The sequence below is a fragment of the Doryrhamphus excisus genome, linkage group LG13 (genome assembly GCF_037039965.1).
Source record: "Doryrhamphus excisus strain RoL-2023G ecotype Guam linkage group LG13, RoL_Dexc_Guam_v1.1, whole genome shotgun sequence".
In the NCBI taxonomy this organism is placed as follows: domain Eukaryota; kingdom Metazoa; phylum Chordata; class Actinopteri; order Syngnathiformes; family Syngnathidae; genus Doryrhamphus; species Doryrhamphus excisus.
Genome location: NC_136369.1, coordinates 9,160,588 through 9,180,970, shown reverse-complemented (window position 1 = coordinate 9,180,970; position 20,383 = coordinate 9,160,588). Strand labels below are relative to the sequence as shown.

Below are 20,383 nucleotides of genomic sequence, written 5' to 3'. Positions count from 1 at the left end.
TTCCACAGAGAGAAAAAGGCAGGGTTTTTTCCTGTGTGTGTGACAACAGCACCAGCCAGAGAGCAGCAAGTCAAATGCATTCAATATATTTCTGAGTTAATTAATGAATTTGATTACCAAAAAGGAAGATTTTATATCCACACTCACAAGGATGTTATTAGACTTTTACAACAAAGTATCTGAACTTTTCCTGGAAAAGAATAGAATGAGGGCTGCACGGTGGACAAGCGGGGTTTTCTCCGGGTTCTCCGGTTTTCTCCCACATTCCAAAAACATGCTACGTTAATTGGTGACTCCAAATTGTATGAATGTGAGTGTGAATGGTTGTTTGTCTATATGTGCCCTGTGAATGCCTGGCGACCAGTCCAGGGTGTACCCCGCCTCTCGCCCGAAGACAGCTGGGATAGGCTCCAGCATGCCTGTGACAAGCGGTAGAAAATGAATGAAGAATAGAGGGAATGTATTTCATGTACAGATAAATAGATCAAATATAAACAAATTAAAAAAAATCTAAGTATGAATGTTTTTCAGTTAATAACAAATAATATACTTTTTTTTTTAAACCAAAGTCAATTATTCTCTTCTTTTTCTTCTTATCTGCTTACTGAGCAACCTGTGTTAGCATTAAAAGGACTCCAAAGAGTCAGTGCCTCACCAGCCATGAACCGCACTGCACGTCACTGTCTATACTGCAATACAATCTGCACACATTCATTTCATTTCTATAGCAGTGTCATCCCCTTGAGAACATATAAAAAAATGGTACAATTCCCAGTCATAAGCATAACACAGACGCTTGACAGCAATGACCACGTTTAATACATTTAGTATTTCAATTGACAAAAACAACAAATAATTCAAGTCATTGTATGTCAAATTTCCAAGTCCAACATAGTCATTTCTTCCTGCTTCTCACTTATCCACTAATTCTTCAAGTATTGACAATGTACAAAATTGGAAGACAGACACTTGTAAAAGTTGTGTAGTTGAACACCTAGAAATACGTACCAATAAAAAAATACTTTATAAGTATCGATAAGCACCATCAGAAAGTTAAAAAAAAAAGAGGGATTTGTAGAAATCCACCATCTGTTAAATTGGAACTTCTAAGAGAAAGTTCTTCCAAAAAGCTCTCTCCCTGGAGATGGTGTCAAAGTCGCTTCAGATGACGCAAAGCTGGCTTGTTTCCAGCTTCACTGGAACATTCTTGGAAAGTCCTGTTTCTGCCCACAGGTGCAAATCGGTGGTATCATTTGCCTGGCCTGACGCTGCCCTGAGAAGTAAGGGCTCTGAACCAGCACGTGTGTACTTAGTATCAATCATTGACTTATACACAACACATCCCTGGATCATCAAAGTTCATAGACATTTTGTATCCTGTGCTCAGAACTGCTGTATGCACGGCAGAACTCAATCGATAACACGTCTGTCTTTGCACAGCATTGTGTCTATTGTGCAAACATACATATTGCCCGGTACAAAGATTTGATGACCGGCAAAAATGCACCATTACAGTCCCAAATGATACAGTCTTATGTGGTACCTGTGTGAGTTGTACAAAAGGGGGTGTTGTTTTATTGTAACATAAAGTCTAGGGACAAATCATCGCCCTTCTTGCCTACTTGGGATAAGGAGTGTCTCCAAAGTGCTGCCTGCGGATGGCGCAGATGGAGTAAGGCTTAGGCTGCAAAGTCATTCCCAGTTTGGGAGCCACTGTGGGAACGCTACCTGGCGGAAACTGAAGGTGGAACCTCTGGAGCAAAGTCGTGAAAAAGAGAAACATCTCCATGCGGGCCAGCTGCTCGCCAACACAGTGACGCCTCCCTAGGAGACAGAAAGAAAAGGCCTCAATTTAGACTCTTCATTCTAACAAAGCCCAACAATCACAACTTTAAGTAGATGACAATTTTAAATACATTTATGTCCATTGTTTGGTCAGAGAGACATTAACTTAATTATGCGTTTTCCAATATATTAGTTACCTTGTTAAACTACAGTTGTAGTTGCCCCTTACCTTGCTGAATTTGTCCAACATATGAATTTCTACACTTTATCTAAGTTTTTTAAAAACATATGATCAAATTATACAGTTTTATGGCTGAATATGGACTATATTGTTAGTATATAAATATATATATTTAAGCAAATTATGTGTATTTTATGCCCAAGGTAAGCGTTGTCAAGCTTAAAAATGGTCAAATTAAGTCAAATAGAAATACAAGACATAAGGCACATTCAAAGATGTTGATGATGTAGTATTCTACCCTAATCACTACATGTCAGTAATATTACTGTAATGTTCGGTGAGACACACAATCACACTTAATCACCAGAACAAAAAAAGCTTTTGTTGCAGGTTTGAATTATCTCACAACAGCCACTATAATCCATAACAAAAAATCCACCTACTAGAATAGGTAATACAAGTGTAAAGGTGACTATAGGGGTGTTATTTCATGTCTAGAGGGCTCTAGTGATGTTACAAACTGTATTGGTTGGATTGGTTTTGCATGGTCTTACTATGAAAATATTGCATTTAATAAATAAAGAATACTGCTTTGCGGAAATTCAGTTATCACAAGTGTTATCAAGAGTGCTAAAATATTAGAAAACACCTCTCAGTATGATGTAGCACAGCACATGAAATTACACCACATTAAATAATTGTTATGATACAGTGTGCCCTTGAAAATGAAGACTTTTTTATCCAGCTTTTGTATGATAAGTTTGTGTTACATGTACAGTCTGACCAAACGTTGATGACCATTTCATACAAATAAAAATGACTCTTTGTCAAAAGGTCCCAGGAGACTACTAACCCAGTGAGAATGGCAAGAAGGCTTCACGTCTCACGAAGTTACCATTGCTGTCCAGAAACCTCTGTGGCGAGAAAACCCCTGGGTCCGTCCAGTATTTTTCATCAAAGTGCACCGAATACAGGTTAGTGATCACCATTGTGCCTTTGGGAATGGTGTAGCCGTTCACTTGTGCATCCTGAGAGGTGGCCCGGAAAATACCAAGGGGAACAATGTTGCAGAAGCGCAGGATCTCGTGCAGAACTGCTTCCACAAAGGGCATCTTTTGTTTGTCCTCCAAAGAGGGGGGTCGGCCATTGGTTAGCACGCTGTCGATCTCTCTGTGGACTCTCTCTGTGTTGCACACAATAAGACACGCAGACAGAGTTAGAAGTGATACACGTTGCACAAAACACAACTAAGTAGCAATTACATTTCTTGGCATCCCAATCAATGCTTGCCCTTGACTTCCAATAAGGTTATGTTGGTGCCTATTATAGAGCAAGGACCATATTTGGTAAATTACAGTACAGTTCTCTAATAGATTGTGTTCATAACTTTTATGGACAGAACGTCCAGGTACAGCCAAGGCGTTGAGGCTCTAATCACATTTCTGGGATGAGACTCAGCAAAATTTGAGTCCATGGTTCTGACCCGGGTAAGGGTGGATTGCCCCTAGCAGGTTGAGAGTGAGGTGTTTCCCCAGGTGGCTATTTTTCATGGATACTTTTCATTATTTACCCTTAAGGCGCCAGAGTTTTTTCAAGAAAATATCCAGTTTTTATACCAGTATTATACTACTACGATACTACTATTTCAAAAGGTTGTAGCTTGAAAGTGGATAAAGATAAATGTATACTGAAAATAAGAAAAATTATCAGTATGACAGTAAGTTTGTGATGTGAGTAAATTCACTGATCTAATTTGCATATCATGACGTCACTACGCTCAGCAAGACAGAGTATATGTGTATGAATGAGAGGGACCCAAGTGGAAGAGTGAGATTAGGGGGAGCAGAGATACAGAAGGTGGAGAATTCTAACTACTTGGGGTCAACCGTTCAGAAGAGAGATTGTGAAAAGGAGGGGAAGAAGCATGCACAGGCAGGATGGAACAGGTGGAGAAAAGTGTCAGGTGTGATGAGTGATAGAAGAATTTCAGCTAAAATGAAAGGAAAGGTATACAAAACTGTGGTGAGATCAGCCATGTTGTTTGGTCTGGAGACATTGCCACTGAGGAAAAGACAGGAAGCAGAACTGGAGTTCGGATTCTGAGGTTCTCATTGGGAGTGACCAGGATGGATAGGATCAGGAACAAGTACATCAGAGGGACATTACATGTTAGAGGCCTTGGAGATAATGTCAGAGAGGCCAGACTGAGAAGACCAAAGAGGAGGTTTATGGATGTAGTGAAGGAGGACATGAGGGTAGTTGGTGTGAGAGAGACAGATGCAGAAGACAGGGTTGGATGGAGGAGATTGATTTGCTGTGGCGACCCCTGAAGGGAAAAGCTGAAAGAGAAAGAAGAAGAGGCAAGCGCCACAAGACAAGCAGAAGCTTGAAAAAAACATGAAAAACATATTTTTCAAGCCTTCTAAACTCATTTTAGTCAAACACATAATGAATTAACTTTTTATTTCCTGATACAAAAGAGTAAATATAAAATCTAAAAAAAATAAATGTGATAAATGTGCAATATTACACAAAAAAAATAATCTTAAAGGTAATGGAGTATAGATGCAAGTTGGTAAGCCTTGATGAGGTCTACGGTCTACTTTGGGAGTACAAACATTGGACATCATAGCTGACCTTGAATGTTGGGGTAAAGAGCCATGTACAGCATGGCCCATCTCAGGGTGTTGGTGGTGGTCTCCGTGCCAGCAATGATGAGCTCCCCCACGGAATAGATGAGGTTATCATAGGAGAAGGAAGAATTCGGGTTTGCTGCATTCTGCTCCAACTCATCCAAGTAGGCATCAACGTAGTGCCGAGGTACATGGGGTACCCTGCCTCGGGAAAAGCCCTTAATGACCTGCAGCAGGAAGTCGTAAACCTCAGCTGCATTGCGGAAGAGCTTCTGGTGCTTCCCAAAGGGCAGGTACTCGATCCAAGGGAAGGCGTTGTAGAGGAAGGCCCAGCCGCTCACCGCCAGCTCCACGTTTTCGCTGAAGATCTCGATCATGTGCTGAAAGTTACGGTCGTCATAGCTGAAGCGTTGTCCGAAAATGATCAGGTTTGTGATGTTGGAGACGGCGTTGGTCACAAGGTGTTTGGGGTTGAAGGGCTTGCCCTTGTGCTCGTCGATGGCGTCCACGAAGAACATGCACTCCTCCGAGATCTTCCTCTCGAAGAGCCTTTGACCGCTGCCAAAGTAGCGGAACGAGTTGCAGGCCAGTTTACGGTGATCGATCCAACCTTTGCCGTATTTGCAATTAAGAAGACCTTGAGGTGAAGGTCATTGAGGTGAATGCTTCATTACTGCAGTCCATAAGAAATGTCATCTTTTGTGTGGCTCTTACCGCCCATTTTTGTCATTTTCTTGAAGAGAGGCAAAGATGGCCGATCCGCAAACACCTCACTCTGATGGTAAAGGCATTCTCTGATGCAGTCGTAGCCGTTTAACACCACAGTCAGGATTCCTCCCAGGTCCAGACTGAAAATCTGCACCAAGTACATGACAACATTAGCCTCATGCAAAATGAGTCAAGCCTGCACACAAACTATATGCATAAACTAGAATAAGTTCAAGTCATCTATATAAGAAATTACAGGACAGTGAGGTGATAAACTTTCTGCAGGAGGCTGCATGTGTTGGTTTCGTAACCGTGCATGCCTTTTTAGCGTGCACGTGCATGGCTGTGCAGTGGCACAGTGCGCGTACCTGTCCGTGAACTTCACTCTGCTTCTTGAGGAAGACGTGCGGCTCCGTGACCAGAGACAGAATATTCCCGATGACAGGGATGGGGGAAGGCCCCGGTGGGAAGCCCGGGGGTCTTCTCTGCTTGACGAGCTGCCGGAACAGCAGGGCAGCAAGGAAAAGGAAACTTACGCAGCCCATAACCAGGAGAACCTGCGCGCAGGACATGTGCGCCAGAGACGACGGCGATTTAATTGAGACCATCTTTGCCAGAAAGTGTGCTCCGTGCACAGCTCGCCTCCCTCCGCCGACCTGGACTGCTTGGCTTGAAGCTGTGGAGAACATATGTATCATCTTGCACATTTTCTATCCCCCGCCTTCTGGACGAAGATTGGCCAGAAAGACAGCTGTTACTGAACTTTGCTCCGCTCTTGATCAATAATCCCGATCATTTTGGTTTTTTTTTTATAACATTCTAAACACAGGTTATATAATGTGTACAATTATGCTCATTGCATATGCTTATATGCTTATATGCTTATATGCTTATATGCTTATAGTTTGACAGTGCATACGATTTTATACAAAAACACTAACCATTTTTTGACAGCTATAAGCCTTATAGATGCTATTTATGGTGCATTCTACAACATTACATCAAGGGAGACCACACTGTTTCCATGGAGGGCCGTATATTGAAATATCAAAACATACTGAGGATACTTTTATATATTTAGAATTTTGTATAGAGGCACCAAAAGTTATATAATAATAAGCATTTTATAATGTCAGTATTTCAGCCTTTTCTTTTCATGTTCTACATTTTGTCGTCTGTTTTCCCCATTTTGGGGGGTTTAATTTGATTTGAAACTAAAAAAAAACTATTGCAGGCCAAGGGTGTCACTAGGACTGAAAGATAGGGGAAGGGGGGGCTTAGCCCTGAGGGGTGTGCATAGGAATGTGCACACATAGGCTTCATCAATGAATTCATTATTCGAAGCACATTTATCAGGACCCGTTATCTGTCTGACTCTCTTTTCCTTCTCTTTCATGTCTGTATGATTCTTAAAACAATATCTGAACACACTAGTAAACATACAGGTATATGTATAACAATAACTGACATCAACTTCTAATTTGTGAACAATGTGATGCTCATGAAGTCCTCGTCTTCTAAATAAAACACTGCTGACTTCAGGAGCTTTATCTTTGTTTACATGTTTACATGTTGCATATTTTTATTTTGAAGACTAGACAAGAGGTATGTTGCTGTTCCTCATGTGAAGGCACATGTCACTTCTAGGTCCCTTCTGGTTTATTGAGTACCAACACATGGAACCTGGATCCCTATGGCCACAGAAACCATCAACTTGCATTGTGATACACAGCAATGCAAACTATCCATTCATTCTTTTTCTAGCGTATGCTGGAGCCTATCCCAGTTGTCAGCCAATCACAGGGCACATATAGACAAACAACCATTCACACTCACATTCATACCTATGGACAATTTGGAGTCGCCAATTAAGCTAGCATGTTTTTTGGAATTTGGGAGGAAACCGGAGTACCCGGAGAAAACCCAAGCACGCATGGGGAGAACATGCAAACTCCAATGGATGTCCAATGGAGATTTTGTAACTATGTGGCCAACATTGTAACCACTATACCACCGTGCAGCCCACAATGCAACATCTGTGTTGTGGCCAGTGAGTAGTCATATAGTGTCTATTCCACTCACAAGTAGGTTTCAATAAAGAAAATAAGACATGTACTACATCTGTTGCATAGATTATATTGACTGTCAAAGTTTGCAAATGATTAGAATGACAAATTCAGCCTCTTGTAGTTCATCACTCTAAATGCTGCACAGTTAAATTGTAATTGATAAATGCAGGATGGTTACTTGTAATTAAACTTCCTGCTTTGGGATGCTGAAGACCAAACACAATATGTTTTCAACTTTTAATAATTGAACAGTTGTAACGACACAATGTTCATATGAGCCAGTTTTGCTCTTTCAGCAAAGAAAGCTTGGCCCACTAAGTCAGCAGCTGCTGATCCTTTAAATGTAGACTGCTTCAGGTCAGGCGCTACTACATTTTGAGGTTAAAGGTGGAGGTATGCACTACATTCCAACTTCTCTTGTTGCTTGTTGTCTAAAACCCTGAACTTGTCTCCACACTTTATTTTTAAATATACAGTACGTAAAAGTAGTACATTGCAAAGACATAATGCAATTTTTTTTTTAAACAAATGAACCACAGAATTGGTAGGAAATGTTCATGTCCAATTTTTGTTCATCCATGATTAGTCACTCCTCATTATTCACAAAGCTGTTTATCCAGCTGTTTCTTCCCGCTGAGACAGCTGGCAAGATTGTTTGCCTGGCCAGACCTCTGCCAATGACTCAAGTTTGTTAGGGCTACCTAATGAGGACATTCTTGCAAATGGTGTATTTGCTTCCTGCCAGAACCCCTGACTAAAAAAAAAAAACAACAACGCTGGAAGCATCTAACATATTTGTCAAGTATAATCAAATAAGTATGTTCCTATCGTAGCATCATCTGGTCAGGCGTCTTTTGAAATATACAGGAGAACCTCCAAAGTCAAACACCCCCAAACGCTTCAACATTTTCTGGAAAATATACATCAAAAGTCAAAATAAATAAGGAGTTTAAACAAGTGTCACCAAGTCATGAAGAACTGATGGGACATTCATTACAAAAGGGTGCCTGTGATGACAAAGAAAACAAGTGTGATGATAACCATAGAACCAGCAATGGAGCATCATTGTCATGATCTATGTGCTGTCTGCTGTGTCTTGGGAGGAGCTACCTGGACACCTGGTAGCAATCATCATCTGGCCCTTCTTAAGTTGAACTGTGGACAGCACTCGTTGCCAGATTGTTCCCAGCTCTTTGCTTGCTTTTTGCTCCGCGCAGCTTTGTGTTTGTGTTTTTGCTAGTGTTAGCTACCTGTACCTGCTTGGTTTTCAGCAGTGTTTTTGTTGGGCTTTTTTCCCTGCTACATCAATCATGTATAACAAAGTTTTTTGTAAGACATAGTTTTACCCCCGTGAGGTGATTTCTGTTGTACTTTGTATTTTTGTGTTTCTTTTACTACTTGTTGAACGACATTTGTTAATATGTTTTGTTACACGGACTGACTCCTCTATGCATTGGGTATCCAGTATTTATTGGCACTGGCAAAATGTAACGTAATTAAACATCGCAAGGTTTTATGTCTGCTTATATTATATACTCTGTCTGCTATACCTCCACCAGATAACAGTAATGTTTATCACCAAACATTAACAATTCAGCATTGTGTAATTTTAATATTTTTTTCCATCCCTCCAAAAATAAGGTACCACCACATATTGTATTTACCTGTATGTTTTTTTTTCATTAAGGGTTAAGATTTTGCACTTTGTTCGGTGGTCAATGAATGCACCATAGCTGTGTGCTAAGGCACAAAAGTTTGTTTGGCAATGGAAGCACAAGCTTCAATAGTCAATGCAGCCTCAAAACCTGCAGCAAGTTAATATACAATTCCACTTCACACTTCACTATTAAGTGTGATAAATGAGGGATTACTATATTATCATAAGTCCATCCATCCATTTTCCTCCACTTATCCGGGTCCGGGTCGCGGGGGCAGCAGTGATATTTGCGAGTTAACAATGGCAACTGAAGAGCGAAAAGGAGGGATCTATTAAAATAAGATGTTTTTCTGTTTTCTGAATTAGTTCACTTTACAAATAATGGACCGTTTTTCAAACACCATGTCCCAATTAACTGCATCATACACAATTCCCTTGACTTAGTAAACACCACACCTCAAATAGTTGCCTCCATTTTTTCAGTTGTTTTTTATAACTTCTGATAGACATTCTTGCCTCGACAGACAACATCAGCGCAGACATGGCATCTGTAAAGCTGTTATTCAGTGTTGAATTTAAAAAGAAAGTGCTACTGTCTGAAAATTAGCAAGGAGGAGCTGAACAGGAAGCTTTTACTCTAGTGACGACTGAGTAGTGTCCAGCAATAAAGCAGCTGAGATCTACCCTTTGAGGTTTCTTGGGAAATTGCATTATTGTCTAATTCATTTTCCTGAATATAATGAAATTCAAAGATTGATCACAATCGACAAACCGCAGTTCCTGTTGTCCTCTATTGTGTCATGTTCCAATGAGCACATCGCCCTGCGTACTGCAGTATTACATGATTATTTAACATCTGGATGACTGGGAAGAGTGTAATTGTAGCTGTTTCCAGTAATTTGCAGCACCTGCATGCCAGCTGCAAGGGCATGCATAGTTCTTGTAACAATGTGCTGTTAAACTGTTTCCTTTACTTTCTATCATTGCCTTGGAGATCATGGGGATCAGTGAGGAGATATATTTTTTACAGACATCTGATGTTCATCCAACACTTGGGGATTGAGCTGACATCAGCTGATTTATCCATCCATTCATTTTCTATGCCGCTTATGCTCACTAGGGTCACGGAGTATGCTGGAGCCTATCCCAGCTGTCTTCGGGCGAGAGGCGGGGTACACCCTGGACTGGTCGCTAGCCAATCACAGGGCACATATAGACAAACAACCATTCACACTCACATTCATACCTATGGACAATTTGGAGTCGCCAATTAACCTAGCATGTTTTTGGAATGTGGGAGAAACCCGGAGTATTCGAAGAAAACCCACACATGCACGGGGAGAACATGCAAACTCCACACAGAGATGCTCAAGAAGGGAATCGAACGTGGGTCTCCAAGCAGTGTGTGCTAACCACTCAACCACCGCTTATAGCAAGCAAGAATAGCAAAAATATATTTTAACAGAATTTTGAAGTTATTATTTTAGAGTACAATTTCTACATATTTTTGCCTGAATGGTTAAACACGGTGGTCTAGGGGTTAGCGCGCAGACCTCACAGCTAGGAGACCAGGGTTCAATCCCACCCTCTGTGTGGAGTTTGGATGTTCTCCCCGTGCATGCGTGGGTTTTCTCCGGGTACTCCGGTTTCCTCCCACATTCCAAAAACATGCTAGGTTAATTGGTGACTCCAAATTGTCCATAGGTATGAATGTGAGTGTGAATGGTTGTTTGTCTATATGTGCCCTGTGATTGGCTGGCGACCAGTCCAGGGTGTACCCCGCCTTATGGCACTCCCCGCGACCCTCGTGAGGAAAAAGCGGTAGAAAATGAATGAATGAATTAATGGTTAAACTGAGGGCTGCACGGAGGAAAAGGGGTTAGTGTGTAGGCCTCACAGCTAGGAGACCCGAGTTCGATTCCGTCCTCGCCCATCTCTGTGTGGAGTTTGCATGTTCTCCCTGTGCATGTGTAGGTTTTCTCCGGGTACTCCGTTTTCCTCCCACATTCCAAAAACATGCTAGGTTAATTGGTGACTCCAAATTGTCCATAGGTATGAATGTGAGTGTGAATGGTTGTTTGTCTATATGTGCCCTGTGATTGGCTGGCGACCAGTCCAGGGTGTACCCCACCTCTCGCCAACAGACAGCTGGGATAGGCTCCAGCACCCCTGCGACCCTCATGAGATGGTAGAAAATGAATGAATGGTTGAACTGGGTAGATTTTGCAGCATATTCATGATCATTATGCAATGATGTCACTTGCGTCTGATTTTTTTTTTAATGCTTTACCAGGACCTGTGATTGGCTGCCAGTGGACCATGATCAAGTGCTCACAGAACCCAGGGGAACATACATAAAAGCCTGTTCTGTGGGAGCGGTCAGCACATCCTCCTTGAGCCTACACTTTTCTCCACCAATACCAGCTTATGGTAAGTAGATACTGACTCTTTATATTGGTAAAATACTTTTCACCAACCTCACGTGGATGGACTTTGGATAGAGGCTTGTATAGGGCATAGTACACTGAGTCTATACACTTTTTGGACTGTGCATGTATTGTATGTTTCCCCATCCCTTAGGGAGTCATGATCACACTGAAATTTGGGACTCTTCTTCTTGCCTGTGTGCTGACTTTCTGTCAAATGTACATCTCACAGGCAGCACCATCTAGGTAAGACATGTAGAAAGAAGACACTGCACATAAATAAATGATGTGTTGATGAATTTAGCACAGAAGCATCTAACTATACTGTATTGCAGAAGTCGTGAAGATCCCATGACAGATGGCGTCACTCTATCCAATGATGATATTCAGAAGTTACTAAGAGCTATTAAAGAATTTATGCAGCTTGCTTTAGATGATGATCACCAAACAGCTGATGGAAACAGGTAATATTGATCTTAGTATATAATGATAATAATAATAATAATAATAATGATGCATTGGATTTCATTCAATCATTCAGTCAGTACCAAACGGTGTCTATGAACTGAGCATGGTAGTGTATACCTGCAAGCATGCATGATAAACATCACCACAGAAAAAATCAAGCAAGTTTATAATGTGATTTGTTAGCATGCCCATTTCCATGCATGCCATGTTAAGCAATGTAATGCATGTAATACTATCCATACTACTATGCACCTGCATCGTGTCATTGTCACTGTGAGTTGTCTCTGCATGTCTGTGTCTCTTTAACAGCCCAGATAGATCCATATCAAAGCGCTGCACCGGCTTAAGCACTTGTGTGTTGGGTAAACTGTCCCAGGATATTCACAAACTCCAAACGTATCCCCGCACAGACGTGGGAGCAGGAACACCTGGAAAGAAGAGAGGTCTAGCTGAGCAATATGAACATTATGGAAACACGTATAATTGATATATTCAGTATGTACGCTCTCTTCCTTGGGCATCATGATGCTTTGTTATCCGTTTCTACGTATACGTGTGCACGTGGGACTGGTGATGCATGCACTTTTACCTGACTCACTTCAGAGGAATGTCCGACATTTCATTTTCTTCTCAGCTCAAGAAATACATTATACAGTATAAGCTTGAATATGGCATGAATATTATTATCAATGGTATCATACACTTTTGTCTGGCATTTGATGTTGTCACTTCATACAGTATTGTACAATAAAATACAAATTTAACACATTATTATTAGTATTATTAACAATAAAAATATATATTCCAAATGACATTATTTGCTATATGTGTAAATATATGTATATATAATATATGAATATATATAAGCATATCTGTATGTATATAAGTCAAAAATATAATATACAATTATTATTCTTATTCAACTAAATTTAGACTACTTTGCAGCATATTCATCCATTATAATATAAACACACGCCAAAGTACTGATATTTAAAGATTTCATCATAAAAATAGTTAAATATGATTCAGTGAATATGTACTGTATTTTTTAAACTCAGAACCCGGAATTGTAATTCAAGTAAAGTCAAGCCAAGTCAAGTCAAGTTTATTTATATAGCCCTTATTCACAAAAGAGTCTCAAAGGGTTTTATAAGCTGGCAACAATCAGCAACATCCCCTGAACTGAGTCTCCATGCAGGCTCCGAAAAGGATAAAAATGGCATTATATTCTTATTTTGAAGAACAATGACTTTTTTGTGGACAGTCATCAAGTCCTTTTTGATCTTGAATGTGAATTAAATGTCTTGTGTCAGCAACACAACAGCGCAGAAGAGGGCATGCAACACTGCCACCTGTGTCACCCACCGCTTGGCTGACTACTTGAGTCGATCGGGAGGTCTGGGCTACCGCAACTTTGTTCCCACTGGCGTGGGTGCCCAAGCATTTGGCAAACGGAGGCGACGCAGCCCTGAATGAACACGCAAGAATTTACAGTATATGGTACGATGACTGTCGACTCACTGCTGGTACAAATATTAGCCAAGTCATGACATCCTCACAAAAAATGTCATCTACATCTGGGGTGTCCAAACTTTTTCTACTAAGGGCCATGTCTGAAAAATGAAAGATTGCATTTCAATTTGTGAACCAACACATGTAGATATGAATAAGAAGTTATACATACTTCAAGAAAAAAATGCAGATAAACTGTAGGTGAAAAAGTGTGTACAATACGAACTTAAATGTTCCATATATTTGAAATTTCTTCTTCTCAAACGTCGTAATATTATGACCTTATTCACATAATATTTTGATTTTATTGCCATAACAGTATACCTCTTCCCCCAACCTAATTTTCAGAAAATTACCACTTTAATTTGTTGTTTCATCATATTTCAGCTTTTAAAAAGTTGTAATATGATTAATATAACATTTTCTTTAATATTTCAACTCTAACACAGAAAATACATAATTTTTTATTATTCTTGGAAATAGTATTCTTGGAATATTTTTGCTTTTTTCTTTAATATTTTGACTTTATTCTTGTAAAATTACAGCGGTTTTTTCAATGTCTGCTGTTGTTATTTCAGCTTTCTTCTTGTAATTATGACTTTATTTCCATAATATTTTAGCGTTATTGTCGCAATATTATAACATTTTCCACAATAATTACAACTTTGTTCATTGTTTTGTTCTCATAGTATTACATTAAAAAGTCTGTATTCTTTCAATTAAAATAAACTTATATAAAGTTAACTAAACTAAATAAACTCTATAAGATTCCTAAAATGACATTATTTTCCCTCATAATTAGATTACATATTTTTTTCCTCACAAGTATTACTGACTTTTCATTCTTTTCTGTTTATTTTGTTTAATTTTTTAAATAATTTTTTTACGATGTGCCATAGGCCAATAAAAAAAAAAGCTATGTGCCGCAAATGGCTCCCAGGCCACACTTTGGGCACCCCTGATATAATACATCATTAAAGAAAAATATAACCATGTTTATTTTCTCGACTCTGCTTTTCTAGGCTGGAAGAGACCAAGCTGCATCATTGTGCCTCCACTTCACACGTTATGAACTGATGTTTGATTCTCACACCACTGCTGGTGTTTCTTGTTAGTCTGTAGTTAAGCACAAAGTTGTAAATTATACTCGTGTTGGGAAGATATTGAGCTTTGCAAGCAGAGAGGATGGAAGAGCCTGTAGCTCAGCTGCCCTTTTGACCTGTGTCAGAAGTATCATGTTTCATACTAGAAGTTTGACTGTGCATCTGTAGCACTCATGAAACCTGGAACAACTGTGGCTGTCTTGTGGCTTCAAGTAAATCATGTGATCAGATTTAATCATACTGCACGTTGCAAATGCAGCGCTGAAACCTGTGTTTATGACTGTGACTATGTAATATAATCTGTGAAATAATTGTGAGCTGAAAGCAGTAATAAATTGTATTTAGCTACACGAGGTATTTTGGTCTTCTTGTGTTTTGTGTGGAGGAGCAGTAAACCACACTGCAACATGAACACATGCACGTGGCACAATAAACTGAATGGAAATCCCATTACTTGACATGCACATTCCCAGTGTAAGGGGGGACCATTTGTATTGAGTTGTGGACTCCTATAGAGCAGTTACACACAATAACCCACACAGAAATCTTTCTAGATCTTTCAGAATCTGCACCTATTCCAGCTGTATTTCTTTAGCTTTCCAACAGACTTATTTCCTTGGATTTCCACACCACTGTGATTGGTCCCACTCGGCTTGTACAGCTAACAGCTTGTACAAGGCACACCCATATAAGGAAGTCCGGCTCACTGTGGAAACTTAAGTGTTTTGAGCCATCCCAAACATATTTCAGTGCTTTTAGTTACATTTTAGTATTTTAGTACTATTCTCTGAAGTGGTCAATTAGTAGTTGTAATATAATAAATTCATATGGTGGAGGAAAGATAAAAACATAGTGCATTGTATGAACTGTATTTCACAAAAGTGAGTTGCATTACCCTACATATCAGAAACCATTTTATTACAGTATATCTTCTCAAGGGAAAATACTATAAAAATGGAACTTGGATATAAGCCGGAATCTCGGTTTTCATCATTAATCAGCTCAGATCATGCAAACGTTCGCATGGAGGAAGAGCGGTTAGCATGTTCGCCACACAGTCAGGAGTACGGGAAGATCTGGGTTCAATTCTTCGTTGGGGCATCCCTGTGTGGAGTTTGCATGTTCTCCCCGTGCATGCGTGGGTTTTCTCCGGGTACTCCGGCTTCCTCCCACATTCCAAAAAACATGCTAGGTTAATTGATGACTCCAAATTGTCCATAGGTATGAATGTGAGTTTGAATGTTTGTTTGCCTATATGTGCCCTGTGATTGGCTGGCAACCAATGCAGGGTATACCCCACCTCTCCCTAGAAGTCAGCCGGGATAGGGTTAGGGTTAGGTTGGTTAGGTTGGATCATGCAAACCCATTTAATCAATGCAGGGTGCAGGTACAGAGTTATTCATTGCTCTGTGTGCATTCTCTGAAAACACCATACATAATAAAGATGATAAAATGATTCCCTGACCGGAATCTGTATAGTTTCTCAACTCTAAAAGAACCACTATACTTTTTCTTCATAGAGTCAGTCACCAGCTGTACCATAACTATAACATTTTATATACATATTTAACAATACATCCATTAAACATTTAACAACACAGCCATTATTATAAATAATGAAATGGTTTCTGAAATGTGAGGAGTGTCTCATCTTTGTGAGATACCGTACACTGCTAAGCATCACACTGTGATTTTTTTTCAATCTGTGAATTCAGGAAAAAGTGGTATAAAAAAGCTCTGTAACCCAAGTGAAATTCTTCATTCATTCATTCATTTTCTACCGCTTTTTCCTCACGAGGGTCGCGGGGGTGCTGGAGCCTATCCCAGCTGTCTTTGGGAGAGAGGCGGGGTACACCCTGGACTGGTCGCCAGCCAACCACAGGGCACATATAGACAAACAACCATTCACACTCACATTCATACCTACCTATACCTACCTACCTAATTTGAAGTCACCAATTAACCTAGCATGTTTTTGGAATGTGGGAGGAAACCGAAAAACCCACGCGTGCACGGGGAGAACATGCAAACTCCACACAGAGATGCCCGAGGGTGGAATTGAACCCTGGTCTCCTAGCTGTGCGCACTAACCACTAGACCGCCGTGCCGCCCCCAAGTGAAATTGTTAACATAATTTATTTATATATACTTGTACACTACATATTTATTTAATACCCTTTCATTTAATTATAGGTGCATATATATATATATATATATATATAAAGTATAAATAAAATGGTTGATATACAACACCCAGCAACCAGGTGATTTAAATCATGGGGGTTGACTCATGTGATTCTGTGCGCCCAATCAGGATATCACTCCTTGATCACATGACACACACACTAACCAATAAAATAGCCAACAGGAAGACACTTGCTGAAGACACATGGGGAAAACTTGCCGCACAGGTAGGCTTTCAAATGTATTTCAAACCCAACAATATGTTTTAACACTGCTGCATCTAAATGCATGATAGGCACCAAACTACCACTGCTGCGACTGACTGGGAGTCTATGATACTATGAGTATTTCACTGGTTACAGATCATTTAAATTTTTATCAGTGATAAAAATTCACACAAAATGGCAGTCCAAAGCATTTCAGCTGTTATTAGTTACATTCCTCTGCTACGAAAGATATACTGTATGCGGAAAGCCTGAAACTATTTATTGTTGGCCTAACAGCCCCATCGGGTATTCAGGCTATATCTCTACAGAGTGAGTGTGTGTGTGTGTGTGTGTGTGTGTGTAGCAGACCCTGGTCTTCATGGCTGCTGGCTCCCTTAATTGACATGCTTGTTCTGCCAGCGTGCCTCTTCAGGGAGAGGGGATTGTCAAAACAATATGCTTCATGAATTAACATGACATCCAAAATATTTGCTCATGTGTAGCGACATTTTGTCTCACTGTTGACATTAAGCAACACGTGGTCAGCTTGGGAGAATATCTACAGTACTTTGTTTTATGTCCTGACACTCAAGTTCTCTTGAAATCATCCTAAAAAGCCTGAGGCTTGGAGTTTGAACCCCATAAATTGGAACCTTGCCATTGTGGGTTGTGTTTATGGTTTGTAGGTTTGATTCAAAAATATTTGTACAAGAATTGATTTAATAATGCAGTTCAATTGTGAACATTGTGTTCATCAGCTGATCATATACGTAGACTCAGCAGTGCATGTTTGTGCTCTGGAAGCATTTCACTTGCAAAACACTTTTTAAGAATAAAAACTGTTGGGCTGTGGAGAGGACACACTTTCTGTTGGTATGTGAGTGTGGAGCTGCGCTACATTATTTCTGTTTTTTTTAATGTTATTATCACTAAAACAATAGAAAAAGATGATGGATGAAAGACAACTGCAAAGGACATTGCATAAACAAACATTTTCAGCATATTGTTTTCACCCAACAAAATTTTTTTTACTGCAAAACAATGCACATTTATTTTCACGGGTCTCAGGAGGCTATAAAGATAAATGGTAATCTGTAATAAGGTATACTGTAGCTCCAGTAGAGACTGGACAGTTTCTCAAGAGGTTACTTCAAGGAGTCTCTCAATGGTAAGTATCTTTGGCATTTTAGCGTTAGTTTTTGTACAGCATCAGTAACGTTAAATGTGGTCATTACATGTTTTTGCAGGACTACCAGTGTTTTAAAAAAACTCTGGTAGAAGCGGGAAATTGCGATTAGCGACCACACTCCCTTTATGCACGCTCTATAATGCTACACAGACAACATATTTTGCTTCATGACATACAAAATAAACCGCTACTTACTGCTTGCTCTTCTGGCTCTTCAAATAATGTTGGAAAAGTGTCAGGTTTTAACAAATTTGTTGGCTAATCCAGTTGCATACTGGCACATGTTCACAAAACAGTCCAGTGTGAAATGCCATTAACAGATTAAAATACATACATTCCATTTGCTGGTGGGGAATCAGAAAGTCCAACCACTTGTGACTGATGGTGGCGTCTGTAGGAATTGTAAACAAATATTGTAAACAAATTACATCCAATGAAACAATTTTTACGAGCCATTGCTAGCAACCTAAACGCAGAGAGTGTATTTGGCCTACAGCCACACCCATAAGGAAGCCCGCTCCTCTGTGACATCACAAAGGAACACTTTAGCAACTCCCCTCTGAAATCGAGCATTTTTAGCCATCCCAAACTTCTTTCAGGTCTCACTTCCAAATGCGCAAACTTCAATATCTGAAACTTTGGCATCGTTTAACCCGAGAATATTACATTCTAACTGCATTTATAGGTCAGAAAAGCTTAATAGGTCCCCTTTAATATTTCTTAAAATATGGTTATACTAAAATGCCACACGGTAGACCCAAAAATATTCACATGCGTTAAGCATGCAGGAGGCTAAAGGCGGATCTTACTGATGCTGACTGCAACCAATGACCATCAGCAACAGTAGGCCTTAAGGGTGGAGCTTCAAGTTGTGTAATGGCATCAATCTAATACTGCTTACCATCCGTCTACAATCCATCAGTGCAAAATGTGACTACTTGTAATTCATCCCCAGTATAAATATTTAGTTTAGGAGTATATTTGTAACCGAATAATACAAAGAGATATTGTTTGTGGAATAAATTGTGCGAAAGTCAGAACTCAACAGTCTAAGCATACCTTTGGTGGATGAATGATGCAGAGCAAAGCTTGTTTTTAATATGCTTGTACTCTCTCTGGTCCATATCCCAGATGATTCCAGACAGAACAGAACAGGACGGACACCCTATGGATGTGAGCAGTCATGTGTAACGCAAAAGCTAATGAAGGAGATCAGAGTTATTGTTTGAGATGGTTCAAGGGTCATCTGAGCTGTTGCAGACATCGGCTCTCTGGACTGTCTGGGGACTGGCAACTGTCACTTTAGTCTAATCACCATCTGGTTGACAAAGTGGGAGCCAATTAAAGTTGTTCCCATTGTAATTGATTAGCGCAGTATCAGTTGTTTGCTTTGGGACTACAAACCTTTCTTTCAATGGATATTTAAAAGTACAACTTTGAGTTCCTAATACAAAAATCCAACTTGACAAATTGTCCCAAATGTAATGATAACCCTTGAGGGTAGGGATAAGATACATTGACACTCTATTCATAAAACAGCAGTTGTATGACATAAAACTGCAGTAACCCTTCTCTTGTAACATGATCTAGTGACCCAGTAATTTATTTAATTTTGGATAGGCCTGGAAATCTGGGAAAAGATAGTCCTCTACACTACACTGCCATCATGTGGTTAAACATGACAAGACTTGTGCTTCTCATTGAGCTGGTATAGTTAGTACATCCATCCGTTTTATTTATTTTTTTGCTTATCTAGGTCCGGGTCGTGGGGGCAGGAGTTTCAGTAGGGAGGCCCAGACTTCTTGCTCTTCTGCCACCTCTTCCAGTTCCACTGTAATAATAATAACTTTAATAACTACCTGTACCAGGTGTTGTTGGTTTTCTACTAAACTGTATACGTCACAGACTTCAAATGTCTAATCTTTGTGAAATTATTCCTTCATCTTGGTGTATAAATCATTTATTTTGGGATTGAGTCACTGTTTCTTGCCAAACACCTGTGATATACAATTGAACCACTGGGGGACGCTGTTTCCTCATGTGATGCACTCCTCCACAAGTGCTCCATGCAGTTATGCCAGGTGAATTTTCGCTACGATGAACACCAAGTTCACTGTATTTAATTCATCAAATAGCCTAATTTGAGTTGTTATGTGAAAGTGTTCGATTGCTTTTGTATTTGATCTGCTAGATAAGCTTAATTTTGATGCTTTTCCAAAGGCCATCCAGCTTAAATTGGCCTGAAACTTATATGTTTCACAG

General features: G+C 39.9%; 2 protein-coding genes across 3 annotated transcripts; one reads left to right on the top strand and one right to left on the bottom strand.

Annotated features, from left to right (window-relative positions):
- Positions 1-815: 815 nt before the first annotated feature.
- Positions 816-5,981, bottom strand: cyp2r1 (cytochrome P450, family 2, subfamily R, polypeptide 1). The gene is made up of 5 exons (XM_058089099.2): positions 5,676-5,981; positions 5,314-5,455; positions 4,604-5,236; positions 2,820-3,149; positions 816-1,824 (listed from the first exon to the last, which is right to left on the bottom strand). The coding sequence occupies exons 1-5, from the start codon at positions 5,913-5,915 to the stop codon at positions 1,619-1,621; spliced, it is 1,551 nt and encodes a 516-aa protein (XP_057945082.2). The 5' UTR covers positions 5,916-5,981; the 3' UTR covers positions 816-1,618.
- Positions 5,982-11,330: 5,349 nt separating this feature from the next.
- calca (calcitonin/calcitonin-related polypeptide, alpha) lies at positions 11,331-14,892 on the top strand. Of its 2 annotated transcripts, XM_058089210.2 has the most exons (5): positions 11,331-11,463; positions 11,614-11,705; positions 11,795-11,923; positions 13,241-13,427; positions 14,462-14,892. In XM_058089210.2, the coding sequence occupies exons 1-4, from the start codon at positions 11,461-11,463 to the stop codon at positions 13,401-13,403; spliced, it is 387 nt and encodes a 128-aa protein (XP_057945193.2). In that variant the 5' UTR covers positions 11,331-11,460; the 3' UTR covers positions 13,404-13,427; positions 14,462-14,892. The 2 variants fall into 2 exon arrangements, with proteins under 2 accessions (XP_057945193.2, XP_057945191.2); XM_058089208.2 differs by lacking the exons at positions 13,241-13,427; positions 14,462-14,892 and adding an exon at positions 12,237-12,655.
- Positions 14,893-20,383: the final 5,491 nt, after the last annotated feature.